Consider the following 16,634-nt stretch of genomic DNA (forward strand, 5'->3'; position numbering starts at 1 on the left):
GCACAGATGCAAGAGATTCAAGAGACGGAGACTCTCTCAGTCTCTTCTTCTATAAAGCATGACACACATGATTTGTCTGACTATGAGAAGCATGATGAATTGAATGACAATGACTTGCATGACAATTTGAAGGACAATGATTTGCATGATGATTTGGATGCCAATGACAAGCATGATGATTTGCATGATCAAGATGTGATTTCTCACAAGCATGATGATTTGCATGAAGAAGACGTGATTGTTCACAAGGATGATGTGTTAGTGGATGCTTTTTCTAGCGAAGCTAACCTCGTTGTAGATTCGATCAATCACGAAGAACCGATCTTGACTCTCGAGTCGAGGTCCAAAGAAACCCCACAGGACGATTCGATCATTCAGGAAGAACTGATCTTGGCTCTCGAGCCTAGGTCCAAAGAACCCTCACAGGAAGTATTATGTGTTCGCATGATTAGTACGCACGCATTGTACGAGTGTTTCATTCGTGGTCGTTGCCTGTATTTTAGTCAGCGTCTATATGTGATTCTTTTTCCTAGGCATGACATATTGTACGTTGAGCACGTTTCACTCATGAATGAGCACACATGTATGCGGATTATTCATGAAAAGCTGAAAAGTATGCATTCAAGGAAGTCACATTCTATGTCTCTTCCTTGGCACGACACAGTTGTAGAAAGAGCACATGAAAGTATGAGCACCAAGCATGGGCATTTTTATTGTGAATTGCCACAGCTGATTGCTCTAGATCCAAAGAGAAAGATTCGGTCTCATTGTTTGCATGTATTTGATGAACAGGTTAGCACTCCATCTCTTTGTTCATCTACATTGCATGCACAGTCTTTAGCGGAGACACGATTTTTTCCACTCACTTTACATGGAATATGTATGTTCATGGTTTTGTGTTGGAAGTGGTTTCAGGAATTTTCAGCCATGGAGATTCTTGAAGAAGAAAGAAGCAGGACTCTAGACGAAGTTGAAGCATGGAAGGAGCCACAGAAGACTTTGTGTCGCTTTCGGCGCGGCCCACAGAAGAAGGCATTGTAGACCTTTATGAAGTTCAAGTACCGCTCGACCCACACATCAGAGTGGACCGGCCAAGAGTCCCTTCCGGGATTTCGGATGCTATTGGCGATCTCCCTCGACGCCATACAGTTCGGTACCAGTACCTCACTTTGAAAAGGAGGGGATGTCACGTGACACATCCAACCCTATGTGTCCGTGGACAAGCTACAGCATGATCAGGGTTCAGTTCAGTCAAGTCAGTCTAGATTAGAAGTGATCTGGCACTTTTGTGAGTCTATTCGTAGACCGTGTATGCCTAGTCACTTAGCATAGATGCATATCCTCTGGTTGCACATAGCATGATCATCAATATTTCCATCAGAATCCATTAGAATCAGTTAGGGGATTTTTCCAGTGATTTTAGCCTATTTTTCCTATTTTTGACATTTTTCACTTATCAATTTAAGTGACTTTCCAACAAAAGTAGGTAGGGCAATTTTGCTAAGTTTGTATATAAGCAAACCCAAGTTAGCACTAAATGGCAGAAGAGGCAGCAGGAGCACCGCTCAACAGACACCTTCTCAGCAGGACCCCAAGGACTTCTAGCGCTTTTGCTCCACAGCATCTTGGCTAGCGTTTTTGGACAAGACACAACAGATCAGCCTAGCGTTTTTGCATTTGCAGAATCCCGGCGACAGAAAGACCAATTTCAGCCCCTAGCGTTTTTGGTTGCAGATCAGCCCCGGCGTTTTGCACCTTTACCGTGACGGAAAGTCCAAGGCCATCAGCGTTTTCAGTTTTCAGCAGTTAGCACCCGCAAATCAAGTCCCGAACCTCGCAGATCTCACCTTCCCGTATAGCAGTTCCTCTCCGCACGGTCAGTTTCCGCAAGGTTTATAGTTTCAGCCCGGAAAACGCAGATTTCAGCATCTGTGTTTTCAGCGCGTCGTCGTCGCATCGTCGTCATCAACATCGTCACCGACATAGAGTTAGAATTCAGCAGATAGAAGATTAGCAGATTTCAGCCCATAGCGTTTTTGGACAGCAGTAGAAAGATTGCAGATTTCAGCCCTTATGTCGACTTCGTCATCACTGTCGTCATCGTCGACATAGCCTATACTTGCATCAATCATTTGCATTCAGTTGTACCCGTTTGTGCAATCATAAGTAGACTACTCTCGCCGACGAGAGTGGGGCCTTCGGAGGAGGGTTGTACAACGTCTTTGGTGTCGTATCTCTCTTCTCTCTCTATCTCTCAGTCTCATACACTTGCACGCACAGTGTCCATTCACTTTGTGATCATAGCATTCTCTAATTAAGAACGGAAGGCTCTCCCTTCCATAAGAACAAAAGGAACCTTGAGCACAGTTCGGAGTACTCATCTTGAGCAAAGCGCAAACATTCATTCTGTTGCACCTAACAGTCGCGCATGTCGGGCCAAAGTGATCCGAATCCTCTGATGTAGCCTCCGTCGATGCTGTGTAGTCCTTCGCAGTCGTGGGCGTCTGGATCTCCCCAACTCAGTCACTCGGTCGATCAATGTGCCTTAGGTGTGAGGTAACAAGATATGCTATGGTAGTAGCTCCTCCGGGTGTCCAGTGTTTGCTCTCAAGAAGTTTGTGATGTGTCTCTGAGACTGGCTGGCCTCTCCTCTCATCTGGCTCTCTCTGTGTCTGCGCAGCTCGAGCAAAAGCAAACCAAGGCATCTCTGATCCTCGTACCTCATGACTTTGGAGAGTGGCCCAAAGCCCTCTCTGAACAAGCAGTGGAAGCGGCTTCGTATCTCGTAGTAGACGGGGCAGTGGCATGTGTAGTGTAACTCTGTCTCAGGCTCCATGTCACACAGGGGGCATGTCCTAGCCTCTGCTGGTACTCCGCTGTATCTCCCAGTCTCGATCCGCAGCTGGTGTGAAGATGTGCATATCTGGCCAATAGCACACCGTATCCCATGAGACAAGTGGGTGTCCATGTATCTGGGCCTCATCACAAAACCGTGCGCCGTAAGCTGGAGAAGATGCTCTCTGTAGAGAGAGAGAGAGAGAGAGAGAGAGAGAGAGAGAGAGAGAGAGAGAGAGAGAGAGAGAGAGAGAGAGAGAGAGGAAATGAAATGATATATAGTTTGGGTCCCTCTTCAACTAGAAGTTATGAACCTAACTCCCTTCAATTTTAGCCAATGATAGACATGTTTTGTTGCTAGGGGAGAAGGATGGTATTTGTATGTCTTTGAAAGGCCAAAATGACATATGGGACCGAAAGGTTACATCCATGTGTGACTCTAGTACAATGTTTGGGGAACATAGGAATAAAAATAAACGAAGGTACCTAGAAGGTGTGTAAGCCGACCCTACATCCTCATCTTTGTTAGTTCCTCGCCGGATCTATCCTGCACACATGACATGACACAAGCCAAACTCACACCTAGACGCACGTAGTGAGCGGACATCAGACATCATGCTCACCTCCCAGCCATAGAGTGAATGTGGGCTCACCCCCGAGCCTGGGAGCCTGTATCCAAGTGGGCTAGCCTTTGCCACAAGGGCCGGTGTCCCATACCACCAAAGCCCACATCGGTACGGGTGTGTGGGTAGAGCTGCCAAGGGTCCAAACATCAAGTGTGGTGATCCCACAAGATCTCCCCACAAATGAGGCTCAAGTCTTATTTATAGGACTTCATAACCAAAGGGCCAGGTTCACACTGGTTGGACATACTGCAGGCGCCCATCCTGATGTGTGGGGACGTAACACTTCCCACCTTGTTTTTAATTGCTGTCCTCGGCAATATCCTCGGTTATAAAACTGGGGAAATGATTCCTTAACGATTTAATTGACTCCAAAGTGGCTTGGGCTTCAGGACGATTCTTCCACTTGATCAAATATTGGGGGCATGAAGTCTTGCGAGACTTGCGGACCCTTTGATCGAGAACTGATTCGGGTTCAAGTGGAATGTAACGGGTGGTGTCTTCCAAGTTCGAAACTTGCTCAGGAGGAATCACTAAGTCATCCTGCCCTAGCCGTTCTTTTAGACGGCTTACATGGAACACGAAATGTATAGCAATGCCTTGAGGCATGTCCAACTTATAAGAAGCCCCACTAATCTTCTTTGTAATCTGAAATGGACCACAATAACGAGAAGATACTTTCAAGCATGGACCAGTCTGAATCGTTTCGGAATCCTTCGGTACCTTGAGGTACACCCATATGCCCGCTTGGAGTTTGCAGGGTTATCGATGCTGATAAGCGTAAAAAGGGGCACGATCTTGTGCCGTTATTATGCTTTCTTTTGCAATCTGGAGCATTCTTGCAGATCATGTAAGAAATCGGCTACCGATCGCATCTCGATCCCCTTGAATCCGGTGGCAATTGGTGGTTTCGGCTCATAACCGTACATAAGCAGAACGGGCTATAGCTAGTAGCCGAGTGCTTTGTATAGCTATAAGCAAACTCAATCTGTGGGAGATAGTGTTCCCAATCAGATTGACGTCGAGAGACATACGCTCATAGCATGTACTCCATAGTTTGATTTGTGCTTTCGGTGTGTCCATCAGTTTCGGGATGATCCGAGGATGACATGGACAAACGGGTTTCCAATTTTTGGAAGACCGTTTGCCAAAAGTTCCATGTGAATTTTGGATCACGGTCACTGACAATTTTGTCGGGCAAACCATATAATCTGTATATATGTTAACAAAAAGTTGAGCTAGCTCATGGCTCTGTACGGTGAAAGGTGTAGGGATAAATTGTGCTATCTGCATGAGTCGATCAAGGATGACCCAATGGCATCGTGACCACGGTTGGTTCGGGGTGATCCAACTACAAAGTCTAGAAATGCTTGTCCATTTGCTATCAAGAATTTGCAAAGGATGTAATAACCCAACGCTTTTTTGTCGTTCAGCTTTGTTGAGCTGACATTGCGTGCATTCCTGCACATACTTTTCATCGGAAGATTTCATGTGTGGCCAATACAAATACCAGCCAATCAAGGCCAAAGTACCATGTATGCCAGGGTGTCCTGCACTTGGTGCATCATGACACTTGAACAAAATTTACCTGCGGATATCCGCATCAACGGGCACACACACTTTGCCTTGCTTGAAAGTAATCCATTACGAATGGAATACTTCTCCACTACCTTTCTCTCCGTAGCCAGCTTAGCACCGTCCAGACCGCCATAGCTTTCTAGGTTATGTATTCCCTCTTGGATTCGTTGCCAAATTGCACCAAAGTGACGATTGTTATGGCAACGCCTTTTGAGAGAGAGATAGAAGTGAGTTGAAATTCCAGCAAACAAAAGAGTATTTACCTCAGAGTTCCTATTAAGGGCATCGGCTACCATATTGGTAGCACCCTTATGGTATGCAAATCTTGAAGTCGAACTCCTGTATGAGTTCGGCCCACCTTGCCTTTCGACCACGAGGTCGGGTTGATCACAGAGATATTTCAAAGAATGGGGTCCGTCCATACCACGAAGCGGGCACCAAAGAGGTATTGGCGTCAAACCTTCAAGGCGTGAATGACTGCGAGCAATTTCTTCTCTTGCGTGGAGTAACGTGCCTGCACGTGTGTGAGCTTACGACTCTCGAAGGCTACAGGTTGCTCATCCTGGTATAGGACAACGCTAATTGCCTAATCATTGGCATCCGTTTCCACCACAAACGGTTTGTTCAGATCCACAATCTGCAACATCGATGCAGTAGTAACAAGTCGCTTCAATGTTTGAAAACATTGATCAAGCTCATCGGTCCATCGAATTGACGGACTAACACTACGCTTTTTGCTTTAGACGTCCTTTAGCAGGCGAGTAAAGGGTTTGGCAATACGAGTGAAGACCTTGATAAATTTCCGAAAGAAGCCCGTAAAACCCAAAAAGGATTTTACTTGCCTAATTGTTCGAAGAATGGGCCAATCCAGCATAGCACGGGTCAATGCGAATGCCATCGGCCGAGATGACATGACCCAAACACAACAATTTTGTGTGGCAAAATTCGCACTTGCTTTGCTTCGCATACAAATTTTCTCGTCTCAAAACACGTAAGACGAGACGAAGGTGTTGCATGTGCTTTTCGAGTGTTTTATTGTAAATTAAGATATCGTTGAGTAACAACACAACCCACTTTCCCAAATACAGACAAAAGAGATCATTCATCATTTGTTGGTAAGTGGTAGGAGCGTTGGTCAACCCAAAGGGTAATACCTATCACAAATTGATGATGTGGCAATCCTGCCCGGACAACAACAGATGACCACCCTCAGCAGAGCTGCTAACGTGGACAGACAATACGGCAGTCTGATGACATGGCAACAATACGGACGTCTGTAAACGGCGCTAATAGGCTGATGATGTGGCAACTCGAAAAATGCGTGGACAATATGTTGACGTGGCAGAACTGTACGGAAATCTGCTTTTTGTGTCGGCGACTTTTTATGGCAGCTTTTGGAGCCAACTGCTTTTGAGTTTACTGCTTTTGGGGCTTCCCTTGTAAGAATAAATGGAGCCCGAGGGCCTCACTTTTCAGAGCATCTGGATGCAGAGTTTGAGAGTCGAGTACTTGCAAGAGTTGTACTTCGATCAAGCATTAATATAAAAGAAATACCGAAATGGGCACGAGTCTTTGGGGCCAATCTCTCTGGGCACGGAACTATGCCAGGCTGTGTCGACCATAGTGAATTATGATTTTAAAGTTGTAAAATAATTTAAGTGATTTTCTGTGTGTCATGTCGGATTATCTGCTTGGGGTGCCTAAGCTTGTGACAGTGGTATCGGTGCATCAGGCGTGTGCTTTTCTCAAAGCATACCGGACCTATCAAAGAGCAGAAAGGGCCCTTGGGCACAATTTTGGAAATTGTTATTGAAGTCCCGACCCTGGACATATTAGCCACTCCCACCCTTACTTCATCGCGCATCGGGTGCACTCCCATCTTCATCGCTTTGTCTTACAGGTTTAAGCCATAAAGAATCCCACATTACACATAGGTTCTCATGGAGAATTTGACACAGAGAACACCTCTCGGCGGGAAGGCAAAGAAGAGTTGAAATATGTAACAAACTTGGACACCCCAAGTCTAGATTCTGCGACACAATAGAGATTCACTTCAAAATACTTCACAAATAAAGAGTCGACACGGTCCGGCGTAGTTCCTTGCCAAGAGAGATTGGCCCCAAAGACTGGCGCCCCTTTCGGTATTTCTTTTTATATTAATCTTTGAGCAAAGTACAACTCCGCGGGTGCTCGCTCTCAGACTTTGCGTCCAGATGCTTGACAAACCGTTCTGGAGGCACCTGGCCCTATCAGCTGGGAGTACATCTGGGCATTGCTTTGTTTTGTGGTGATTCAGCCTCTTCATTTGTTGTCTGCTTCTTCTCGTCTTGAATCCTATTTATCATTTAGCCTCTGTTTCTTCATCAAGTTAGCTTCTACTATTCTAAATTGAGATTATAATTGGTCAATTTTTCTTGATGCTGCGTATAGACATGCTTACTATCGTAAAAAAGCTTTGGCACTTATACGCATACAGTATGGGTTACATAATGTATGGCTGATGTACATCGGATTAATGGCTGCATTGTTTCTTTTCTGAGATACTGTGTAGTTTTTTTAGAAACAGACTGTATTTTGTGAAAACAAACTGTATCCTTCAATCTTTGTTTTGTTGCTCCATACTTTTAACATATGGCATTGAAATAAACGATTCCATAGAACTTTACAGATGTACGATATTAGATCTCTTTGACAACAGGTGCTTAGTCGCATTAGTTTCTTGACGAGTTATTAATGTTGAGATCTATGGAATTTATTAGCACTTATTAATGAGTAAAGTTTTTATTTCTGTTTTGCATTACAGTGTTGACGAGTTATTAATGTTGAGATTTGTGGAATTTATTAGTGCTTGCTAATAAGTAAAAATTTTATCTCTGTTTTGCATTACAGTGTTGCTGAGCATGAGCACTGAATGAATGGGAATTTGGATGACTTCTTACAAGTTTGATTGTTAATTTCAGGAGTGTGGGGTGGGAAAGGTCAAGGAAAAACATTTCAAACAGAACTTATATTCAAGGCTATGAAGGTTGAGCCTGTCATTATGTCTGCTGGCGAAATGGAATCAGAATGGGCTGGTAAGAAATCTCTACCCTGAAAAGCTTTTTACTCTGCCTGTCTGAATGAGGCCTTTTCTATCTGGTAGTTTCATACACGTTGGATTCAAAAACAGTTAGTCTAGGCTGCCAGCTTCTAGAAAAGTATCAGACAAAGATGTTCATGTTTTGAAACATTCTGGGACTGGTTGCAGTCAGATTTTCTCTATATAGCGCATGTGTGAGAGGCAAGAAGGTGCATTCTTGAATGCTTGCATATAGTGGGACTACGTCCATGTGGAGAGCGAATCCATGTGAGAAAGAGTTACTTAAAAGTGTTTGGAGGATTTGATTTCTCTTTCCCTCCTGTACTAGTTTGGTAAATTTGAGCTTTGTATGCCTCCTGCATTTTACTGCAAAGTTAATACCTTATTGGTCTTGCTGAGGTGAACAGGTGAACCTGGACGGCTCATAAGAGATCGCTATCGTGCAGCTTCTCGGGTTGTCAAGAATAGGGTAATCACCTCTCCCTACCCCCCCCGCCCCCATGTCACACAAACGGCAACCAATCACACATGCAGGCATTCCCTTTTTAGTTTTGTAAAACCACGTGCTATTATCAGTGTAGGTAATAGATGGGGCAGATGAACTGCCTTGTAAAGCCATCATTGCAAGCAAATCTAAAAGTAGTGTCTCAAACTGGCAATTATTTATTCAACAATTCTGCAAGAACCATAGAGAGAGATTCTGAAAGAACCACGAAATAAGCGAAAGAGTCAAGGAAGACGTCGTATGTAGAATTATTATGCATCTACCACATAATCAAAAGAGTCTAGAATTCGGTCAAAGTACGAAGGCATTAAAAGCAGCCGTCCATGCTGGCACAATCCTAAAAATCTAGAAGACTTTCCACCAGTAAAAGATGGTAAGCAAAGATGAAGCTTGTACTTAAGGGTAATAACTTATTTTTATGTGTGCATATAGTCTTAGAGCATGTGGAATACTTTCCAATTGAAAAGTATTACGACAGCTTTGAGCCTGGTTTGCAGTTGTCCATGGTGGATATTCTCTCGTAATTTTGATGGACTTGATATGTTGGAGGACAGTGGACAGTTTGTCTTGGTATATCGCTGGAGACATGGTGGCTACAATTTGCATTGGAATTGCAAGATGCCTACAGGTGAATGTGTTGCTGGAGATGGTTTGATATGGTCTATATTCTTGTACCTATTCTCCTTGGAAGGGATTGCTATCCTATCAAGCCTTATGTGGCCCTTTGGTGTTAGGTGGTGTATCTGTTGACCAGAGGTGGTAATGTGCTGTGGATTCAGCAGGAACTTTGTCGTCTTTTCTCGGTCTTCTACATATCCCTTGGGTGGTGGTCCTGGATTCTTGTTTAGAAGGGAGGATCATCTTATTACCTATGCTTAAAAGCAACAGCTGGATTGATGGTACTCACTGGGAGTATTGTGACTACCTTATGACACGGGCTTCATAGCCAGAGAGGTTTTGTAGCTCTTGCACAGACAGCATGTCTGGATAGAGAAGCATATTTACATTGGTTTGCCATTGGTGGACAGGATCGTCTGTCCTAGTGCCCCGCAAGTTTCTTTTGAGAGGTCGTGTGCTTGATGCTGAGGTGGACTAGACTTGTCAGATTCTTCGCTCTTTGAGGTGCCCACATCCCTTCAACTTGTGGTGCACCCAAGATCTGAGGGGTGGGTATTAGACTTTTGGAGGTCATCTCCGGGTTTTCCGCTTTGGTCTAGTGAGAGAGGGCTTCTTTGTGGCTGTGCTCGGCCTTGTAAGGCTCTACTAGGTGCTAGGTATCATGAGAGCTCTACAGTTTTGTTCATTGTGACCACTCGGATACCAGCTCTGTGAGGGACTCCTATTTTTGTGGTCTTTCTTCATGTTCCCCAGATTTATGGTTCGTGGAATATATATATGGACTCCGGCAATTTGCTGTGTCCCAGTATGGGGGAATGAGAGCCTTGCACAATTCTCTTTCGTAGATTTTCCCCCGCAGGGCTTGTCTATCTCTCTCCTCCTCCTCTCTCTTTTGTTTTTCTCTCTCCTCTTCTCCTCTCTCATTTCCCTACATCTTCCTTTGCACTGTGGTAGATCACCATGGAAAGGCCACATATGTCACCTAGGCTATGAGGAGGAGGATATAGTGCTGATGTACTTATTCAAAGATTGTGGAGGTAGCATTGGATGTTAAAAATGCTTTGGACCGTTCCGATGCAACCTGAGATTGGATGATCAATGAATCTTCATACTTTTTTTTTTGCAAGAGAAGAGATCCTTCCATTAGTTAATGATAACTGCCCAAAGGCTACAAACCACCTCTACAAGAGAGGGCGACAACAGAAAACATGGGGAGACTTTCCCAGTGAGAAAAAATATGTACGTTGAGGGCTAGATCACGAGATGGGAGGAGAAAAAAGCCTCACTGGTGGCCGGTAGTGCCATCTAGAACCATGGGGAAGAAAGGCCCTGGGCGCCATAGTCGCAAGAAAGCCTCTCGGCGCTCTTGCATGCGGTCGGAGCTGCTTGAAGTCACCCCTGAATGTGTGTGTGTCAGCTCCAGCCAAATGTCCCAAACAGTCTGTGCCGGTGGAACAGGCCGGAGCCTCGAAGATGCGGAAGCAGCGTGCCCGCCAAATGAACCAGAGTGTCAGGTTGCAGATGAGCTCCCAACACTACTCTCTGTTACTGCACCACTCCTGAGGGATGAGCTCTGTGGCAAGGTGCAGTGTAGGTCAACCCTCCTGGATCACTATCATCCTGCTGGTAGTAGCCAACTCAAAATGGAGTGCTGGGCCCGTGAGAGTGGACCAAGCTGCAACACCCCAAATGTGCTGTCGGGCTGTAGAGAGGGCTGGCATCGACTGGAGAACCCGAAGCCAAACGTGTTGTGCCATGGGATAGTCCCTCAAACTATGTCGCTGACTCTCCATAAGACGGGCACTGGCTGCACATGCTGCCAAAAAGCCTGTGTACCAACCAGCTCCCAACTGCTATAGCCCCATGCGCTACCAGCCACTGAAACATCGTACCTCTCCTCGGCTGCCTGCTGTCCCACAACCGCTCCCAAAAAACTGTCAAGAACTCAGGTGTGAGGCCCCACTTTTGCCAGTGAAATGCTGCAGCTGGGTGAGCCTCTCTTTGTGTTGTCAGAATGTGTCGCCCTAGATGTGTTGTGTACTGGAAGAAAGGATCCCCTGGGTGGTTGGCTGAAGTGAAGGGATCCCGCCAGAACCCCTCACCTGGGTCCCACTGTACTCATACCAGAGGGCGGCTCTCCCAAGCCCAAAGTCTCCAGTGTCTTGACTCAAGGTCTGCTGGGTCAGGATCGATGACACAGGTCCTCCCACAGATGCCCACAACTCTAATCCTCTGATAACAACACTCTGCAACCTGTGGTGCCTCTATTGAGACTCTGTGAAGCTGCCCTTCCCCCTGAATCTCGAAAAACATGTGGGGCACTGTTTCCAAGCAAGCCCTAACTGCAATGAGAACCTGCAAGTGCGTGAAGGCCCCCATCCATCTAGGGGTTGCTGCAACTCCTGCTCAAGTTGACCCAGCGCATCTCTGTAAAAATCCACCTGATGGACGGACTCCAAGGGCCACCCATATGAGTTACTCGAGCACGGATCTGATGTAGCAACAACTCCTTCCAGGGCTCCTCACCTAGAAGAAGACCTCTGACCACCAACTTCCCAATGAGGGCTTTGCTCTGCCGTGCTGGGTCGATGATCCCCAGCCCTGCCTCTCCAGGTGGCTGACACAGGAACTTGAGAAGATCCAACAAGACATGATGCACCACATAGTGGCCAAAAGCACCTGGTTGGCCACTACCACTCTACCAGCTGAAGAGAGTCGTGCAAAGCTCCAATGTAACAACTTTCTCCTAATGGATATGAGAAGGGGGGTAGTTTGCTACTCTGGAGACATATCCAGGCCTACCTGACAGTCGAGATATCGTACCGAAGTCCCTGGGGGATATTCACGTGAAGCCCTCACCCGGCGACCAATCGAGCGTAGGAGCACTTCCAACCCTGATGCACGACAAAACACCTGAAGAGCCTGCTCACACCTGTGCTAATTGGCCTCATGGCCCTCCAAGTACATGCCTGAGTCGTCAGCAAACTTAGCGTAAAGCAACTCGTCTCCCCTAATAGGAGCTCTAAACCACGCAAACCAACCTCTTGTGGAGTCAGAAATTTGCTCATCGCCTCAGCATAGAAGAGAAAGAGGAAGGGGGCAAGAGGGCAACCCTGTCTAACGGAACGCGTGAGCATGAAGTGTTCCCCTCTTCCCCTTGCCAAGAGCGCCTGACTGTGTGCACATCTGTAAAGAGCTGACACCCCTATGATCCAAGCATCTGAGAAGCCCATTCTGGGCAGAGTGTCCTCCAAGAAATCCGAGTCAACTCTGTTGTAAGCCTTCTCAAAGTCGAGGAGTATCACAAGATCCTCTCCTCGGAGACGTACGAGGGCCGACTCCTCCCAGAAGGTAAAGATGTCAAGGATACCGCGCTCAAAATTTATTTGAGTCTCATGTATAATGCTCTCAAGTACTGGCTGAATTCTCAAGCTCAGAGCCTTCGCTAAAATTTTGCAGGCTGAGTTGAGTATAGTGATGGTTCGGCACTGCTGAATCTCATCCAAGGAGCCTCCCTCCTTGGGAATAAGGTAAATCAACCCCTCACTCAAGTTGTTAGGCATCTCTCCAGTGTGCAAGATGTGTTGATAGGCGCTACATAAATCTGAAATACTCCAAGAAAAAACTGGGTGTCAAACCATCCTCCCCTGGGCAACTACCTGGGGGAAGTGCTCTGGGGGCCTCATGTAGCTCCTCTAGCTGGAGAGGCAACTCTGACGCATCTCCTCAGTAACTAGGCAAGGCATGTGTGCCCAAACTTGCTCTCTGCACATGCTCTTTGATGCTTTGACTGAGGCTTAGCTGAAAGCAACTCACGGTAGAAGTCAGTAGCAATTGTACGCATATCCTCAGGCTTTGAAGAAACTGATTTTTAGTAATGTCGGATTGAATTACTGATGGGAAACCACAAGTCGAGGAAAACCCATAGAAATATTACAAGTGGCAAACGAGAAACAATTAAATCAGTGTTAGCCAGTTGATGAGTTGGCAAACACTGGTATGCGCATGGCAAGGCCTTAGAGTCTCAAAGAACTCACTAGTAACTCTATCGCCCACCTGGGTCTATTGAGATGCCCGTCGATGAACGGCAAACTCATGGCGCCGCTCCTCAATGGTTGTCAGCTTGTGTCATAAGGCCATACATAACTGCTCCCAAGCTACTAACTCAGCCCCGTGCATAGTAGAATGACTACCTCTATTCCTGTCTGAGCGGTCCTCCAACATGTTGAAGTCTCCCCCAACACACCACTGCATGCGGCAAAGAATCTACAATCTGTGACCAAAACTCAGCTTGTGCACTTGCTTCATTGGGCGCATAGATGCTCAAGAAGTCCATGAGGCAACCATGAACCTGCATAGTAATTCACTGGGCCCTACCTAGCACAATAATACCTCTGCTCACAATGGCCTGCTACCATGAGTCCGCAATAGTCATACATACCCCTCCTTGAATGCTTCCAGTCCCATAAGCAGCTGACCAAAAAGTCTCATATCGGTCACGCAGAATCTGACCACATCGCTGAATACGGCTCTTACAAATATGATGGTCTTGGAATATCAATCATACCACCCAAAAGGAATTTTTGAAGCTTTTGGCGCAAGCAGCCCCTCTTGCGCTGAAACTGAGGCCCACCTAAACTGTGTACATTCCATGCGACAATTCTCATGGGCTCGGTGACAAAAGACCATGCTGCTACAACAGCCAATCTCGCTATTCTCGAGGCCGGTTTGGACGGGGAATAATTTGTATCTAAGCAACCTCTAGACAAACGCATGTGAAGTGACTGTCCCACCCAAGCCCGAGTAAAGCGTGCAGTCCGTAGGGTTGTATCCTTTGTCCAAGAATCCTCATGTACAAATACATAGCAAGGGGGGCTCTGAGTGTGAGCAGACAAGTGAACCACAAGGTGTCTACATGCTGTTGCATCCAGTGGCGTCACAATGAACTTGGCTAGAGGCCAAAGTTTCTGTACCAAATTTGTCACACGCAGGTCCCGTGTGTGGTGTGAGCACTCTACCGCCTGGACCTGGAGCCTGTCAAGAACTGTGTGCAAGGTTCACTTTGTGTGATCCTTGCCGCACAATAGAAAGGAGAAATCTACCGCTGTATCCAAAACCTCTGTGCCCCTGGCTGCTAGAAAGAGAACGTGCACTCGAAAGCAAGCTGCCTCAAGGTCGGGAGAAGGGTCACTGAGGAAACGGGTGAAGCTATAGTAAAAAAAATCCGAGCGTCTGCCAATATCAAAAGTGCCCACTGCAAAAGTAGAGGCCCGAACCACAAGTGGCATCCTCAAGTAGGGCTCTTTCTCTCGAGCCATTTGGCTCGAAGTGAAAGCACTACCAAGAGAGCGTCTAGCTGCGGATGAGTGTTCAGTCCCCTGTGTTGTCGGAGGAGTGCGGGATGGTCGGGTGATGCGGTTGAGGGCCCAAAAGGGGAAATGGGGGGGGCGGGAGGTGGGGATGGAGTAGGGGGGGGGAGGGAAGGTGGTGGTGGTGATGGTGGCAGTGAGGTGGAGGGGGGATTCCTCAGAGGACTCCTGCTGTAGGGGGCCAAAACGGTTCCTTGTTGGAACCCAATGCTGCTGAAGTGGGGGAGGTCGGCCACCGGGGGCAATGCAACAAGCTCGTCCCTGTCGACGGCGGCCGGGCACCTGCTGCTAGCCGTGAGTTGGCTGATTGCTGGCTTGTGTGGAAGTGCCAAGCTATGTGTCCTGGGTACCTGAAAGTTGGGCATGTTCAGCCTTGGGGGGCTGAGTGGGTCGAGATCTCCTGCGAGGACAGGTCTTCGCTAAGTGGCCCATCTGCCTGCAAATGAAGCACTGGTTCGGGAGTCCCGAATACTCCACACTCTGGCGTAGCCAACCCCCTCTCACCTAGGTAGGCGAACCACCTTCGGGAGGGTATGAGTGTCACGAACCAGAACACGTACTGAAGGCACACCAACAGCCTTGGTTGCAACTGAAGTTATCGTGTGCGGGGTCTCCAAGATTGTCCCGATCTCGGAACCAATCCTGGAAAGAAGCGGTAAGTACTCCTTCCTCCGGCCGGGGAAGCAGACCGAAATGGGCAGATCTGCCTCCTCGACAAGAACATCCGAAGCTGGATCGAAATCATGGTGCCACTGTTTGAAGTGAGCTCTGTCCGCTCGGATGGCCAACGGGCTCATTGAAATGACCTTGGCAGCCATCTCGGGAGTCTCAGACTCAATCTGGTAGTATCCTCGCCCAAGAAGCTGGATGTCAATAATCTTTCCCACCTTTTCTAGAAGGCAGGCTTGGAGGTCACGTACCTCACCTCTACTGAGACGATTGCCAATGATCTTGCAGATGATAGAGCTAGCCTGAAGGTGTTCCGCCTCTCCTGCAAGGCTCGCATGCTTTGCTGGCGACGACAGAGCAAGTCGGGTGGTGGGCTCGGCGGGATTGGGCGAGGGGGCTTCATCTAAGTCCCTCTGTGGCGGAGCATGGGCCTCCATTTGCATCTGCATCTGCTACTGCTGCGAGGTCGGTGTGTTTCCCTGCTGGTGTGGCTGGCGACTAAAACAACCGAGGAAACTCCAAAGTGGAATAGGCTGCGAGGGCAAGGGAGAAGAAGGGGGGGAGGGTTCTTGCAAGGAGCAAGGCAGCAGGTTGAGGAAGGGCAGGGGCGAAGGCAGCGCGGGGTGGGAGGGGGCAGCAAGAGCTGGTGGGGACGGCGGGAGTAGGCTGGCGAGTAGGTCGGGGGGGGGGAGGGGTGGTCGGGTGATGGTACCAAGCGCAGGAGAGGGGAAGGAGTGAGGCTGGCGATGGCGTGCGTTGCAGCAGCAGCGAGCTCTCAAACGTAAGGTGTGCAAACTAAAATCTACATGAATCTTCATACTTGAGCTTCGACACTGTATGGAATCATTGCAAGGGACGGGAGAGCAGCAGGCCAGAGCTGCCTAGATCGAGACTTCTCATGGATACACTGAATCCAACGTGTATGGTCCATATGCTTATACGCTAAACATGACCGAGGGAAGAGCTAAAGGTGCTACCTTCTCGTAACAAAGAATATTTTTGATTGAGCTGTGATCATTAAATTGTTAAAAGATTGTGGTTATAAGGAGACAAGCCTACTTTGTTCATTGGTTGGTGGGCAAATTGGGCAAGGAAAGTTGTTATTAAGATGAGTGATGAGACTGACCACCAAGCAGCAACATTTGGTGGCTATTTTTTTATAAAGAGCCTTCACGTTGGCCTCTCTGCCCTTTTTGAGTAACTACATATCATTTTAAAAGTCGATTGCTACCGCATCCTATATGCTCATCTCAAGCAACTTAGCTTATCCGCAAAGTTTTCTCTATGAAGGTAAGTGCTTGTGTCTTATCATCATGATGGAAATCCAGCCTCTCAAATGTGGCAAAATCGTAATATTT

The 16,634-nt window shown here is 47.3% G+C and overlaps 1 protein-coding gene across 1 annotated transcript in view; it reads left to right on the forward strand.

Annotated features, from left to right (window-relative positions):
- The window catches only part of LOC147464855 (ribulose bisphosphate carboxylase/oxygenase activase, chloroplastic-like), a 61,688-nt gene that overhangs the window by 3,869 nt on the left and 41,185 nt on the right, over positions 1-16,634 (forward strand). Inside the window, exons 2-3 of the mRNA XM_086516913.1 lie at positions 7,997-8,110; positions 8,523-8,584. Coding sequence (XP_086373039.1) covers positions 8,056-8,110; positions 8,523-8,584 — 117 coding nt within the window. The 5' untranslated portion in view covers positions 7,997-8,055. The remainder of the gene's footprint in view (positions 1-7,996; positions 8,111-8,522; positions 8,585-16,634) is intronic.

This window comes from Adiantum capillus-veneris, chromosome 1 (genome assembly GCF_014529385.1).
Source record: "Adiantum capillus-veneris isolate H3 chromosome 1, ASM1452938v2, whole genome shotgun sequence".
In the NCBI taxonomy this organism is placed as follows: Eukaryota; Viridiplantae; Streptophyta; class Polypodiopsida; order Polypodiales; family Pteridaceae; genus Adiantum; species Adiantum capillus-veneris.